General features: G+C 40.9%; 2 protein-coding genes across 4 annotated transcripts in view; one reads left to right on the top strand and one right to left on the bottom strand.

The window, feature by feature from the left end:
- The window catches only part of kcnab1b (potassium voltage-gated channel, shaker-related subfamily, beta member 1 b), a 43841-nt gene extending 39357 nt beyond the window's left edge, over positions 1–4484 (bottom strand). Inside the window, exons 1-2 of one of the 3 annotated variants that reach the window (XM_040021823.1) lie at positions 4210–4484; positions 3861–4105 (exon numbers count right to left, since the gene is read on the bottom strand). In XM_040021823.1, the coding sequence (XP_039877757.1) occupies positions 3861–4105; positions 4210–4368 (404 nt within the window). In that variant the 5' untranslated portion in view covers positions 4369–4484. Of the gene's footprint in view, positions 1–3860 lie in introns of all 3 variants that reach the window. The other 2 variants (XM_040021824.1, XM_040021826.1) reach the window with 2 other exon arrangements.
- A 9796-nt stretch (positions 4485–14280) lies between these two features.
- LOC120727516 (complement C1q tumor necrosis factor-related protein 6-like) lies at positions 14281–15177 on the top strand. Its single transcript, XM_040021827.1, has 2 exons — positions 14281–14459; positions 14591–15177. The coding sequence occupies exons 1-2, from the start codon at positions 14291–14293 to the stop codon at positions 14896–14898; spliced, it is 477 nt and encodes a 158-aa protein (XP_039877761.1). The 5' UTR covers positions 14281–14290; the 3' UTR covers positions 14899–15177.
- Positions 15178–16649: the final 1472 nt, after the last annotated feature.

The following is a 16649-nucleotide window of genomic DNA, read 5'->3' as shown; positions in this document are numbered from 1 at the left end:
ACTAAGGATATTAACAGATTTAAATGGTTTGTTTGCAGTAAAATATTAAAAATACACCATTTTAATTGAGTTATGGACTTTTGTGCAATGTAGAACCAACTTTCATTTGCCTGTGTGTTATTAGAAATGAGGTCAGGACAAGAAAGGTTTGGAGCTAAATGAAGAGTTTCGTGGCAAGTTTTAGATTAGAAGACCAAGCTCAAGTATGCACATTGATGTTGGAGTTAGAGCCTGAGACCAAAGCGGAAATAAAGGAAACACCTAGCTTGGGTCTGTCTGTGAAAAAAGTCCACCTACTAAAACCTCAAAAACTTACTAATTAGCGTGGTATTTGCCCACAAGCAGAAGGATCTACCTTCACTGGCCACTTCATTAGGTACCCTTGTTCGACTGCTCTTTAGAGAGAATATCTAAGCAGACAATCATGGGGCAGCAACTCAGTGCATTTAAGCCTGTAGACATGGTCAAGATGAAACGATGGAGTTCAAACTGAGCATCAGAATGGGGGAGAAAGGTGATTTAAGAGACTATGAATGTAGCGTGGTTGCTGATGGTCTCACAAACTGGTGATCTACTGGGATTCGTCTCTAGGGTTTACAGAGAATGGTCTGAAAAAAGAAAACATTCAGTGAGCGGCAGTTCTTGGGGAAAATGCCCCGTTGATGCCAGAAGTAAGAGGCAAAGACCAGACTGCTTTGAGCTGATAGAAAGCCAGTAATAATTCAAACAACCACTCATTACAACCAAGGTCTGCAAAATCTCTGAAAGCACAACCAATCCAAACTTAAAGCAGATGGGCTACAGCAGTAGAAGATCACACCAGGTGACCAATAACAGGAAACTCAGGCTGCAAATCACACAGACTCACCGAAATTGGACATTAGTATGTATACTGGTAAATCATCGCCTGGTCCGATGAGATTCGATCTCTGCCGAAACATTCAGATGGTAGGGTTAGAATTTGGCATAAACAGCATTAAAAGCTGCTTTGTTATTTAGGCTACTGGTAGTGCAATGGTGAGGTTTCCTGAAAATCTCATTGAATTCACTGCAGTCAAGTGGCCATCACAGTCACCAGATCTCAATTAATTAGAGCACCTTTGGGATCTCGGGCTCTTGTTCACGAGTGACGGGAGAAGGGAGCGTGAGATCGGATTGGTGCTACGGCTGCAGTGACGAGAACGATGTACGGGTCCATCATGGTGAAGAGAGAGCTGAGAGTAAAAGCGAAGCTCTCGATTTACTGGTCGATCTACGTCCTTACCCTCACCCATGGTCACAAGCTGTGGGTAGTGACCGAAAGAATGAGATCGCGTATACAAGCGGCGGAAATTAGCTTCCTCGTAAGGGTGAGAATTTTGGCCATCCGGGAGGGACTCAGAGTAGAGCTGCTGCTCCTCCACATTGAAAGGAGCCAGCTGAGGTGGTTCAGGCATCTGATATGGATGCCTCCTGGGTGAGGTGTACCTGGCATGTTCCACCGGGAGGAGGCCCCGGAGAGAGATTACACGAGACATGCTGGAGAGATTATATCTCTTGGGTGCACTGGGAAAGCCTTGGTGTTCCCCCGGACAAGCTGGAGGAGGTGGCTGGGGAGAGGGAGGTCTGGGCTTTTCTGCTTAGCCTGCTGCCCCGACGATCCAGCCCCAGATAAGCAGAAGAAGACGGATGGATGGACCTTTGGGATGTGGTACAACAGGAGATTTACATCATGGATGTGCAGCTGACAAATCTGCAGCAACTGTGTTTTGCTATCATATCAATATAGCTCGACATCTCTGAAGAATATTTCCAACACTTTGCTGAATCAATAGTTCGAAGAATTAAGGCAGCTCTGAAGGCCAAAAAAAGGGTCCAACCCAGTACTAGCAAGGTATACCTAATGAAATGCTCAACACTGCACAGTTTGACAGCTACATATCGAATTTCTTTGCTTTGGCTGAGAAAATAAAAAACCTCTAGAGCACATGTGTCAAAGTCAAGGCCCGCGGGCCACATCCAGCCCGCCGTACATTTATATCCGGCCCGCGAGATCATTTTATATAGATTTATTATTATTGTTATGCATGGCCTGGCGATATGAGGTGCTAATAATATACAAACAACAGATCCCATAATGCAGCGCTGCAGCCTCCTTGCTGAATGCTAGGCTAACTGGGAACATTCCCGCGTCAATCAAGTCAAACTTCTGTTATTGCGAAGCTAGCCGCTCACAATGGTGGAGAGAAAAGTTGATTCTGAAAGCAGAGGCTTTCAGCGCCAGTGGGTGACTGAATATATGTTTACAGACATTGGTAAACCCGTGTGTCTTATTAGTGGAGCTAATGTGGCTGTAATTAAGGAATTTAATTTAAGACGGCACTACAGACAAAACATCAGGATAAGCTGAAAAACCTAAACGCAGAGCAGAAACTACAGAAAGTAGAAGAGCTAAAGAAGAATCTGACATTTCAGCAGATGTTTTTCACCAGAGCAAAATCACAAAGTGAAGCTGTTGTGAAAGCAAGTTTTATTGTAGCAGGGGAGATAGCCAAATCAGCCCGTTACCACTCTGAAGAGCTGCATGATGAAGGTGTGCGACGTCTTGTGTCCAGACAAAACGCAGAGTTTGGCAAATGTGAGCCTGAGCAGAAATACGATTGCTGATCGGGTTTGTGAGATGGCCACTGATTTAAGAACACAGTTGTGTGAAAGAAGCAAGAACTTTATTGCATACTCTCTTGCTGTGGATGAAAGTGTAGATATGATGGGCATTGCACAGCCGACCATCTTCATCCGTGGTTAAAGTTAAAGTTTATTATTTTTAAGTTTATTTAATCTGGAATAATATCCCTGTCTATTTTTATTCATATTTATGTTTAAAAAACATTGTTTTAGTGTGTTCAATAAATGTTTATCTTGTTTGGCCCACGACCTAAAGTGTGTCTTGAGTTTTGGCCCCCTGTGCAATTGAGTTTGACACCCCCGCTCTAGAGTCTCTAATCTGAAAATACAAGCTACAACCAGCAGAAGAGAAGAGGGAAGAGGCCACCACGTTTCTGCATAAATAAAATGTACAGAATTTATTTTTAATTTTACAGATTTCCAGAGTCTCAAGCGTTCACTCACCTAAATCTTTCCAGAGGAGGCAAATATTTTCCTGTTACCGTGGTACATGAATACACTTTTAAATCTAAATCTCACAGAGTAATGTCCTCTCTGTGCACAAAAAGATCTGCTCCCTCGCACAGCCTCTTCCTTTTTATACTAATCAAATTTGTATTTTGGCTTTGTATTTGGTGAGCTTACAAAAAACCATTAAAAACCCCCCAAAACATTTCGGAAACAAGACATCAATTCTATAAAAATGTTGCTCCATTTAATGATATAACTGATTATTAAAAACAATCAGCTCAAATGTCAGGCTTTCTTCATTTCTTATTCGCATTATTTTTCAATCTTTTTATGCTACTGCAACTTGCGGATTCACTGAGGGCACAGCGGTTTTTCTGATTGTAGCCTCATGTAACTAAAATATTAGGTCTACTTAAGGAGCAGGAATTAGAGCTAAAAGTCGCTGGGCTACGTGAGAGTCTTATTACCACAAAGTGATGAGAAGTATTTAGCAGGCAGAGACCCTGAGAAGAATTAAACTTTAATCCTCACTTCCAGTGTTTTAGCAATCATACACATTGAAGTGAAGCGAAAAACAGGCCGCTGGTTGGTGACAGTCAAGTCACGCTTACTTAAGCTGCACCTTAATGCAGAATGAACATAATCCAAATCTGATGCATGAAACTTGCTTAAAATTTCTCACATGCAGCACGAACAGTACAGAGGGGGATTTTTTTTCATGCACCTTCTAAAGAACAGAATCCTACCTGTAGACCATGCTGGCACAAGGTTGGGGAGATGCCTGGAAAAAATGATTTTGTACATGAAGAAGATCCTCTAAGGTGCGCTGCTCTTGAGGTCTGTGGTCTTCAAGAGCTCCTGCAGGACAGCTGTTGAGGCTCGAGAAGTGCACCCGGGTTCCTGCCCCCTGCCTCTGCTGGATGGAACTGGAGCAGCGATCCAGCCTCGGCCCCCCTCTTTGCCTGGGCACAGGGATCTCACTGCAGGCTGCCTTCAGATACATGTTTAGATCAGACTTGTGTCACACAGGCCGATTGGATGCTTTCTTTTGCTCGCAAATCTCTTTCAATATATTTAGGCGTATGGTGTACTTACATCTCCATGTAAGTACATTACAATGGCGCTCATGCGGGACAACAGAAGATATCCGTATTTGTTTGCTGAAGAGTTTTTGGCATGCCAAAGGCTAACGTTGCGATAGAGAGTAATACCCTGACACAATTTCCATAGATGTTGCCTATCAAACAAGAACATGTGTGCTTGGAAGATCAGACAAGCACACAAACAGTATCAAGAGGAGGCAAGAGGGGAGAGGGGGTCAGAAACATAACTCTGAGCCATGCCTGTGATGTCAACTTTATTCTTAGACTGACCGACAAATTAAAGGACAAAGACAGCTCTTGTTTGAGCTCTTGGCCGCGGCGAGAGAAACCCGCTAGTCTGTGAGGCGAGCCGAACAAAGCCACGGGGATATTTCTGTCTGCCCGTCAGAAATATCTTCCTGATACATCTGTTACATGTACAGCCAATTCAAGCTGCAGCCGAGAACAAGACCTGGCCCACCTAGTCTACTCCGGTACTTAAAGTCCTTCAAAGCAAAGGATGACAGACAGGTATGATTTTGATCATGGTGAACACACATATTACACTGTCTTATTAAGAGGCAACTTCACATGAAGGTAAGAGTAATGGACCCTGCTATTGTTACTAGTGCAATGTTCGTAAGGTGATAATGAGTTAGCTCTAGAAGTGTCCAAAAGTACATTCAGGGGATGCCAAATCCAAAAAAGCATGGCTATCATGTTTCGAGAACTATCTGCACCACTAAAGGCACTCAGGATTTTTTACAGATACAAATGTAATGTTTTTTATGACCCACGCTTATGGTTTCTAATGATATCAGCTAATATTCAAGAATTATTGAAGCTTGGAAAGACACCAAGCTTACTGCCATTATTTGTGCTGCACTGCATTTGAACACGCCATGATTTTCTAATATAATAGAGTAACATAGGAAGGAAGCACATGAGGCCACTAAATGTAATTTCCCAGTTGTGGCCACAGAGATATCTGCAGTGTTGGGAAGGTTACTTTTAAAATGTATTCCACTACAGATTACAGAATACATGCCCCAAAATGTATTTTGTAACGTATTCCGTTACGTTACTCAATGAGAGTAACGTATTCTGAATACTTCGGATTACTTAATATATTATCATGCTTTTTTACAACTACATGAATGTACTATTGCTGTGTGATTTATTACTATTACTGAAGGTTACTCGCCATAATACCAACTAGATTTTTAAATCTTAATATAAAATGAGTAACAGTAGGTTGACATTAGGTAAGGCTGCACTTTTTGCAGTCATCTCGTATAGAAAAGTATTCGGCGCGTATATAAAACAGGTCCGCGGCTCCGAACCGTAGTAAAGGGACCTCTGGCTAATGCGTCGGTTCTGTGTCGGGCTCGTAGCCGAAAACTAGCTTTACTTTGTTGTCTGGGTCAAGTTTGCTAGTGAGAGACAGAGAGAGGCGTTGAAAGGCTGCTCCAACAGAACTTATTGTTTCGGGGGAAACACGAACACAATGTACAGTCGAGTCTTAATAGGTTACTTACAACTGGGCTCGTCAGGCACTCTTTTTGGCTGCAGTGGTTATTATTATATTTACATGCTTCCAGCTCCCGTTTCTGCTCGTTGACAGCTCGTACTTTTCCACTTTTTCTCCCTCCCTCACTCACAGACACATAACGGGTATGGCAGTCCATTCTCCCTACAGCACGGACTACACTGCCCATGAGGCTACATTCTTTAGGGTGATGCCTGTAACACTCTGCCTATTGCCTTCATATTAAATCATTTTTAAAAAATAAATTCTTTACGTCATTATTTGAGGCGAGATTGAGACACAGGCATTTGAGCCTCTTAATGCGTGTTTTGTTTGGGTTTCCACCAGCGTGGAATTACCAAAAATAGAGAGGGCATAGCCTAACATATGAAACAGGAGAAGACCGCCGTGTAATCCCTTTACTTCAGCAAAGTAACTGTATTCTGAATACCACCTTTTTACGGAATACAGTTACTCATATTTTGTATTTTAATCACGTAACGGCGGTACATGTATTCTGTTACTCCCAACACTGGATATCTGTTAAGCAAAACCATACAAAACTGTATTTATTATTCAGGACTCTATCATTAGATTACTTGCTAGACTTCTCTCTTTTTTTATATGACTTGAAAAACCTTGAATTCATGTATTTTATTATTATTAGAGATGTTTTCATGTAACCTGATTTTTTGTTTTTAAAATTCACTTTTTTTTTCTCCTGAAAACTCTTTTTTTAGATTAGACACCCCTCATTTAATAAACCTCGTTAGGCCCCTGTAGGAGGGCTGAGGCACAACATGAAACACATCCATCTTCCCCAAATCCCCAAGCAGCCAAAAGAGCAAATTGATAAAGTGAATAGGTCTTGTATTTATTATTCATCAGTTTCACAAATACAGGAGTATAAATTAGTGTGGTGGAGAGCCAAGGCCGGAACAAATCTGTCTTTTTTTTTTTTTTGGTTGTTCTCATTAGGGTTTGCCACAGCAGATCATTTGCCTCCATAGCGCTCGAGCATACTCTTCTGTCATACCAACCCTCGACATGTCCTCCTTCAGTGGATCTTCTCTGTGGTCTTCCTCTTTTCCTCCTGCCTGGCAGCTCCATATTCTGCATCTTATGTCCCGCCTCTGCACATGTCCAAGCTGCTCTAACTTCCTGTCTAAACAGCTCAGCCTGAAGTGTCCTTCTGACACATTTATTTCTAATTCTGACCATCCTGCTCGAAAAACAAAAACCTTAACATCTTCCACTCTGCTCTCTCCAGCGCCATCTCTCTCCAGCTCTTGTGTTTTATCAGGGCCATCGTCTCCAAACCATGCATCGCAGCAGGTCTCGCTACCATTTTTAAACCTTCTCTTTCACTCTTGCTGCTATCTTCTGTTAACCCGACACTTCGTCTCCACCCTGCCTGCACTCCCTTCGCTGCTTTTGATGGTTGACCCTCTACTCCTTGCATTGCTATTGTTAGGATGAGAGAAGTAGAGGCTCTCCCTCATTCACTCACAAGTATTCTCTCTTGCTTCTATTGACTTTCATTCCTCTTCTCTCCAGAGCATACCTCCACCTCTCCAGGCTCTCTTCACATCACAATGTCATCTGCAAATGACGTCCAAAGAGACTCCTGCCTGACCTCCTCTGTTAAACTGTTAAACAGTCCATCACCACTCCAAACAAGAAAGGGATCAGAGCTGATTCCTCAACTTACTCCAACTTGAACCCACCTGTCTTTCCTACTGCACACCTCACCACTCTCTTGATGCCCTGCTCCCCCCTCAGGTACTTCTGTGCCAGTCCTGACTTCCTCATGCAGTACCCCATTTCCTCCTTTATCACTATCAGGTGTTTTACTTAGATCCACAGTGCAACTTTTTGTGACTTTCTTTATACTTCTCCAGAAATCCAAACCGAGATTACTTAATCAAAATAAACAGACCAAAATACAACAACTTGCCTCTTTAGTCAGGATAAACAAGAGAAAACTATTCAAAAGAAATGGCAGCTCACTCATTTAAACACAAAGCCTGCAGGAGATGCTACAAATAAACACGGGTCTGGCTTATAGAGGATGAAGAAGCAGACAATCTTCAGTCTAGGTGATAGTCGTCTTGTTTTCTTACATGGTGAGGACTTGAGCCAAGACTTCACCATGTAAGGAACCACATTCTGAGCTGTACCTGAGCCACATCAGTCACAGCCAGGCACCCACACATCCTAATTACCATATTCAGCCTGACACTATGCAGACCTCCCTGCCCTCTCATCATAGCTTTAAAATGTGGCTAGGGACAGTGAAATGTGCTAAATTTATGTACAATGATAATTCTGGTCTCATGCAGTTCAGAAGTTGTGATTGGCTTGTCAGATTAAATAGGGGGTCTCACAAATTACAGTGCTGCAAAAAGACCGGGCGTTCAAAGCTGCTTCTGCTCGTAGGCAAGCCATAAAGGAGGGTCATTCTTCTTCTGAGCTGTATAACATACAACATGTGCTATTTTTGTCCTGCATCTGGGAAATTTCTGAAAAACATCAACATCTATTTGTTGGACTGAGACTGTTTAAGGTCATGAATCCTACTGACTTTGGAGAATGACTAACTTTACTCTGATTTTTGTTTCAGGGCCACCACGAGGTTGACATTTTTGGCTTCAGGTTAAAACATTTTGACCAGTCATATTCCACAGCATTTGGGTCTCATAGCCATGGTGTCCTAAGTATAAGGAAGGATGGAATTTATGGATCCCAAACGGTAGACAGAGTGTTTAGAGTGCTGGTAGATGTCTTTTATAGTCGTAACAGTCACAAGAACAAGTATCTACACTGCAATACAATATATGCGAGGCTTCTCTATCACTGCCTTCTCTTTTGCAGTTAGCTGTATGTGACTGCCCTCTTGTGGAACTGCAAGGTCCATGTAAAGAAAAAAAAAAACTCCAAACAAACCAAAAACACCAACAAAAAACAAAACAAAAATCCCGTTAATGTCTGCTTATCAAAGCTGAAGAGGTTGAAGTAATGAAAAATACTCATCATCATACTCTCATCAAGAAAACAAGAAAAACAACATAAAACATATCACACACACACACACACACACACACACACACACACACACACACACACACACACACACACTAACCAATAGACACGTGCATCAGTCATTCGGAAGCTGCCACATATGAGGATGCCTTCAGGGGCTGAAAATGGAGATAAGGTGTGCTGGATGAATGTGGGGGAGCTGAGAGCACCTCTGTGTCTGCTATGTCCTCCCACTCAGTGTGCAGTGTGAGAGGCAGACACAGAGCATTTAGTCTATTTCAGTCCCCAGAAATGTGAGGCCTTTTCTTCACTGTTCCCTCCAAGACCAGAGTGACTCATCCACACTCGTACACAATCAGACTTCCGCAGGCGGCGAGGCAACGATTCCAGAGCAAGCAGACCCACTAAATGGATTACGATTATCAGTCACATGCAAATGACTTAACCTGCTGTCAAAGAATGGCAAAGGTGCTTTGTTTTAACTTTACACATACTTTATTTACAGAGAGCAATATAGTGTATGTGCAAAGGGAAACATAAAACACACAAAAGCATCAGCAACAACAGCACTCAGAGAGCACAACTCCTCCCACAGGGCAAGGGTGATATAACTTTTAATGTTTTATTACAACATGCTGATATCAGCCTATTTTCATAACAACACCTGACCTTTGACCTATGACCTTAAAAAATACACAGTTTTAGTATGTAATGCTTTATCTTTACCCCTATGATTGGCTATAATCCTTGGCTTCTATAATCTGGAAAAACCTGAAATTTTACGATGTTTTCATGGAGTTTGTGATTTTGCTAAACTTTATGGCATCATTGTGACGTCATACTGCGTCATATTGAAAAAATAAAGTGTGTTTTACAGCTCTCTTTATGTCCTTTCATTTGAGATATTATATTTGATATGATTTGTTGTTTTTCAAGATTAACTTTGACTTTTGGGGGCTAACAATGAAGGTCAATGTCAAATGCTTAGCCAACCTAGGTACTCATGCCCCCCCCAAGGTCTAGTATATTTTGGTGAAGTTTGAAGATGATCCATAAAAAACTGTGGGTACATTTGGTGTGACCTGGACCCACATTTCACTAAAATTAAATGAGGTCAGGCTGTTATTGGTGTCTACCATCACACAAAATTTGAACATGATATGCTGAAAACTGTGGACGTTAGACTGCAGGACAGACAAACTAACAGAACTGACTAAATTGTTCCTCCCTTCTGGGGGAGAATGAATTAAAAGGAAGAAACAGGTAAGGAAACTTGCTTCTGCACATGCCGTTGCACACGCTAAAGCAAAACAGGACTGCAAGAATACAATCAGGGTCCAGAGGCTTGCTTTATTAGCTGCCATGACTGCTGTCCTTTTAAAATATTTAGACTGGTATAATGCTGCTCTGAGTCACCCGCTAGACACAACAGAAGAGAATAAACTGCCCTATTTGAAAGGATCTGCTTAAGATGTATCTGTATTCATGGAGTGTTTCATTTTTTATGCAGTCCCTAATTTTATTTACTACGTTATGTTATTTATTCATAAAGCATCGCTGTATATCTGGATAGTTTGAAAAGGCTTATAAATTCAAATAATATCCTCTAATATAATATTTTTTGAAGGATCCTGAGCCAAGATAAGTGTGTATGAAGTTATCAAAGTAAAAAAAATGCACAGAGAATGGCTTTTGCTTTGACTGTTTGCCTGTGGCAAGTTTACAGCAACAATGAGATAGCTTTGCTGTAAACTTATCAGACAAGATGTCACAGATCTAAAGTTACTAATGTAAATAGTAGTGGACCAAGTAAAGAGCCCTGAAGGACCCCTGTAGAATAATGCTATTACATTATTATTAATATTTCTATTCAATATAACAATCTGTCAAAACTAATAAACAAAGCATATTGAATTTATGGACTGAAATGCAGAATAGCTTTTTGAGCTTCTCTGGATTCAAAACCTCCCCATTAGGCCAGCTGTCCTCTCATTGGCTGCCTCTTGCAAACAGAAACTTTGAATAACAGGTTGGTGTAATGTCTGCACTCACAGACCTCATTAATTGACTTTAGCCTTGTTTAATATAGGCACTGAACATCATAGATTTAAAATTTAGGGCTAAATATTACTTCTGAATCACAGCAATGACAAAAAATAGTCAAATATATCATTTTGAGGTATTTCAGTACTAAAAAACTAAAATTAACTTCTGGCTTTGTTTTTGTTTTAAATTCTGCTCAAAGGAGGATCGCCATTACTCATAGAGTGGTGATCACGATATCTCAAAAGATGCTAGAGAAGGAGATGTCCCACAGGATGCCATGCAAAGTGTACTCATGGTGGGATCTCAGCTCAAGTACGGAGTCTGTTTCTCTCAATACAAGACATTAAACTGAGGAAGTCTTTTTTTTTTCTCTTGAAAAATAACATGGAGTCCTTAGGAGATAAGCAATAACTCTTTATTGTCATTACAGTCATACCAAGTACAATAGTACAACAAAATTGGAAACTGTCCTGTGTCTGCACTATGCACAACACAACACAGTTACTTAACTTAATAAAAAAAATAAAAAGAATGAGTGCATGTTTTTATTGCACATTGTTATTATTATTATTGTTGTTGTTGTAATTGTTATTAAAAAGTCCAGGGAGGTAGCCAATCGGGTCAGCATTGATTAGGTCTATTGTCCTGTTGTAAAAGCTGTCCTTGAGTCTGTTTGTCTGCGACCTCAGCAGCCTGAATCTCCTGCCAGATGGCAGCAGCTTAAACACCCGGTGTCCTGTGTGTGTACAGTCCTGTACGATGCTGTGTGCCCTCTTGAGACAGCAACTGCTGTACAGGTCCTTCAGGGAGGGAAGAGGATGTCCAGTGACCTTCTGGGCCATATTGATAACCCTCTGAAGTCTCTTTATGTGTGCCGTGGTGCAGCTGGAGAACCACACACAGATGCAGTATGTCAGCACACTTTCAATGGAGTAAAGGTAGAAGACAATCAGCAGCTCCTTCTTCAGGTCCATTTTTCTGAGGAGTCTCAGAAAATGGAGACACTGTTGGGCCTTCTTGAAAACTGCCGAGGTGCTCCATTGGAGGTCTGTGTCTGTGCACATCCAGGAACTTGAAGCTGGACACCCTTTCCACACACTCCCCGTTGATTCTGGCAGGCTGCAGCTCAGACTTCCTCCTTTTGAAGTCGACTACCAGCTCTTTTGTCTTGGTGATATTAAGGTCCAGGTTGTTGTCGGCGCACCGATCCGACAGCCTCTGAACCTCAGCTCTCTTTGCCGTCTCGTTTTGTTTTCCCGCAGAAATGAGCCCCAACAACAGACACTTTTGAACAACAGATTTGTCAGTGCACGCCATTTAACTTTCAAACCTTTTCAAATGATTCTGTGATAAACTGAAGTCACCATCTTACTTTCATCCCTTGCTGAGCTGTAATCCCTCCTTTGTAACTTCTGCAGTGTTAAGCATAAGAATACCTACATGAAACGTTTTATGTGAACTGACTTTTCTAGGGTTTCTCAGCTCTTTCTCGGCTATACAGGGCTGCCCTCTTGTGGACATACTGGACACAGCTTCAGTATTCACCTTCACATCCTCGTTTGTAAGAGTCTAAAGCCTCATTTGACGCATCTGTAAATATTTATTGATATAGATTTAAAAGAAATAAATATTCAGCACTGAAGTCACCGTGATTAGCTGAAACATGCAGACATGAACACATTCATGCATCACTGGCAATATAAAATGGACCAAAAATGGAGATAAGACGTGCTGGATGAATGTGGGGGAGCTGAGAGTACCTCTGTGTCTGCTATGTCCTCCCACTCAGTGCTCAGTGTGAGAGGCAGACACAGAGCATTTAGTCTATTTCAGTCCCTGGAAATGTGAGGCCTTTTCTTCACTGTTCCCTCCAAGACCAGAGTGACTCATCCACACTTGTACACAATCAGACTTCTGCAAGCAGTGAGGCAAAAAGGAAAATAAAAATTAACTACTCAGTGGGACATGAGGCAGTTAATCAATAATCTGATATGCACCAGTCACGTTTTACTATTTGTTGATGCCGTCATGAAAACATTTTGGTATCACTGTTTTATCTCGCTGTCCTTTCATATCTTTTATTTGGCAGACCAATCACGTGGAAACTGTTTGATACTTTACGAAAAAGACCCTCAGTGTATTATATTCTTCAACATTACTCATGACTTGTTCACGTTTGCCTGCTGTTCATATTCTGAAGTACGTCCTTATTAGTCATGACACAAAACACAGCACAGGTTGGCTGTGGTTCAGTAGGGAGAGAAGTTCATCCATTTCATGTAATAAGATTTCCAATATCTTTAAAAAGAAGCTGAGCCCCTGTTCGCCTCAGATGCACTCATTAATGTGTGTGATACTGTAAATAAACAGTAATACATACAGTATTAACAGATATAGACCACCTGTCATTACAACAAGAAAACAACTATTTTATAACTCCCATACAAACCTAAAAATGATTGAATGCATATTTTTCTACCCATATTTAAGCCCACTGGACGTCTCAGAGTCAGAATTCAATCAAGCAATCATGAAAAATAATAATTTTCTTCACTGAAAACAGTGAAGAAAATTATTATTTTTCATTAAGATGCTGAATTTGCTGCTTTTTTTTGTAAAATAATAAAATTGGAAATTCATGCATTGCAAACAAGAATATATTTTAATACTAAAAAAGTCATTTTGATTAAAGTGCTTGTGCACACTGGTGGATTAATCTTTACAGAAACATAAAAACAATTTCTGTAATAACCAAAACTGTTAATAGAGCAGCTGTGGCATAAAGTGTTAACACTGTACATAAAAGGCCAGTTTCCAAACATTACAATGTGTTAATACTATGTGGTGGTGTCTATATGGCTGTAAATGTAAGTGACACCAACATCTGTTATAATGATTTAAGAAAAAACAATTAAATGTTGTCTAGCTTGTCAGTAAGCTTAGTGATTTGCTGATATGCACATCCTGATTGGAAACTTGTGTAAGGAAATCCTGTTGTTTACTTGTAAAAGCCTAATAAAAAATAACCTTTGATACAACACAATAAAAGATATGACAAAGATGATGATGTGTTTTTTTGTTTTGAGAAAATAAACAAGGTTACTTCCTTTTAGTGTATGCTATATAATGCCTTGTAGGGAGAGGCACTGACAGCATATCCCGAGAAACAGAACGAGTGAAATGATGAAGACCTTACTGACTGTGTTAACCGTCTCCCTGTTCTACCTGTGTGTGGCTGAGGTAAGTCAGCTGGACGGCCAAGCAGGAGAAGCCAATCCAACTGAGAGTCCTGTCATCAATGCAGCTTATTCAGCGGGGAATGAGAAAAACTACATCCAACTTGCTTTAATGTTAAAAGAACTGGAGGCCAAGCTGAAGGACACTGAGAAGCAGTTTGAGAAAAAGTTGGCGAATCTGAGGTCAGAGATCCAAGGTAAGATCATACTGCACAGCTGTGGGTTTTTATTTCATTAATTCCATGTTTTCCGTTTTGATAATGTCTTATTTTCACGCTACACCACAAGGCAGTCGAGTGGCATTTGGTGCATCCATCAGTAATGTTGGAAATATTGGACCATTCAATACAGAGATCACACTGCTCTACAGGAATGTCTACTTTAACTCAGGCTCTTTCAACCCTGCAACAGGTAACCTTACCATAATTATATGTATTTGTACACATGGGTTTATTTGTTAGTTTTGCAGTATTTGTACTGCATTTCACTACCACTGCTCTTCTTAATGCCTTATAAGCTGTAACTGTGTCCATCATCTCCAGGTATTTTCACTGCTCCGGTCAGAGGAGTTTATTACTTCAGCTTCTCTGGTCATAATATATCATCTAGACCGATGGGGCTGCGTCTGATGAAGAATGGAGAGCAGATGGTGACAGTGTACAACCATGCTGCTGGAAATCGCCATGAGACAGCCACCAATGGCATGACTCTGCAGCTGGCTGCAGGAGACCAGGTGTACATGAGGCTCCGTGCAAACACCTGGATTTATGATAATGTACAACAACCACAGCACCTTCATTGGCCATTTGTTATTCCCTCTGTGACTAAGATGAAGTTCAGACAAGCATAGTTGAAAAGTCATATATGAGTGAGGAGAAAAACCTTAAAACATTTTGTTTTTTATTAGTGAAGGTGTGGAGAGAAGTCTATTTCAAAACAGCTAAAAATAACACATTTTTAAAAATTAAGTTTTGTATCTTCAGCTTTAAAATGTATTACTAGCTATTGTGAGACAACGCCCCCCAACAACAACTGAGATATAAATATGAATTAGTGTATAGTAGGTGTAAAATATTGTATTTCACTGGTGAAATTAACATTTTTTCTCAATAAAATAATTTTGACTAAAGTGTGTTTTTTTAAATTAAATGATCAACAGTACTCTGAGGAAGCTTGCCTCTTATCAGTCTCTGGCCCACACTAAAGCAAACAAGACAACAAGACCACCACCAGGGTCCCAAGGCCTGTTTTATTATCCACCGTGACTGGCATCCTTTTGAAATATTTATACTGGTATGATGGTGCTCGCCAGACACAACAGTAGAGAGTCAACCCAACCAAACAAAACATAGCCCCCACTCATTTAAAATAATCTGCTGAAAATGTATCTGTATTCATGGAGTGTTTTATTTTTCATAAGAAAAATAATGTTATTTACACCTATTATTTGTTATTTATTTATTTTTTCCCCAAATTACCCTGAAGATATTTTAAAAACACTGCTGCACAACTGGATCATTTGAAAAGCCTTATAAAAGCAAGATTATTAATAAATAATATCGTGGCGTCTAATATTTTTTGAAGGATTGTGTATGGGGTGCCTTTTGTAAAGTGAAACATGTTGAAATTAACAGCAACATTTTTCCACATTTAGCTCAAAACCTTACAACAACATGTTCTTTCAAATCTCCAAAAGTTGATTCTGTTCATCTGGATGTAACGTTTTCAGTGGGAGAAACGTTTCATCACTCATCCAAGTGACTTCTTCAGTCTCAGCTGACTGCAGGTTTCCCCAATCTTATAAACAGTACATTTGCATAATGACTGAAACCAGCCCAGTGAAGGAACAATGGGCTGGGAGGTCAGTTCCTTCAAAATATTTATGCAAATTCTCATGAACATTGATCAATGGCCATGAGTACCATTCACAGAGAGTTGGGGAATGGCTGCAATCACAGCATTGTAAGATGGTGACAGGTGTACCCTTAGGCCGCCTCCTCGATTCAGAGATAGTCTTTCCCTTTTCACGTAAATGGCTTCCTTGACTCCGTGTTCAAACCAGCGTTCCTCCCTGTCTCGGATGTGTACATCCTCATCATTGAAAGAGTGTCCACTGGCCTGTAGGTGTTAAATAGACTGCAGAGTCCTGGCCTGACGAGGTGGCTCTTCTGTGTTGTGCCATCCGCTTAGCCAGAGGTTGTTTGGTTTCCCTGATGTATAAATCCTGGCAATCCTCCTGGCACTTAACAGCGTACACTATGTTACTCTGTTTGTGTCGGGGGACCTGATCCTTGGGGTGGACCAATTTTTGGCGCAGCGTGTTTTGGGGTTTAAAAGCCACAGAGACCCGGTGTTTAGAAAAAATGCGTCTCAACTGCTCCGATACTCCTGACACGTACTGGGATCACTACAGGTTTTCGTTTAGGCAGCGGTTATCCTTCTCTCCTGGATCGGCTGGAACTTTCTTTTGGCGTTTTCCCAGCTTTGACAAAAATCCAGCTGGGATAACCACATTTACTCAGGGCCTTCTTGATGAGCTTTTCTTCTGCTTCCCTGGCCGCTGTGTCTGTGGGGATGGTGTTCGCTCTGTGTTGTAGCGTC

This window comes from Simochromis diagramma, unplaced genomic scaffold, assembly GCF_900408965.1.
Source record: "Simochromis diagramma unplaced genomic scaffold, fSimDia1.1 OVJJ01000205.1, whole genome shotgun sequence".
Classification (NCBI taxonomy): domain Eukaryota; kingdom Metazoa; phylum Chordata; class Actinopteri; order Cichliformes; family Cichlidae; genus Simochromis; species Simochromis diagramma.
Note: the sequence above shows the minus strand (reverse complement) of the source record. Positions and strands in the feature narration are given on the sequence as shown.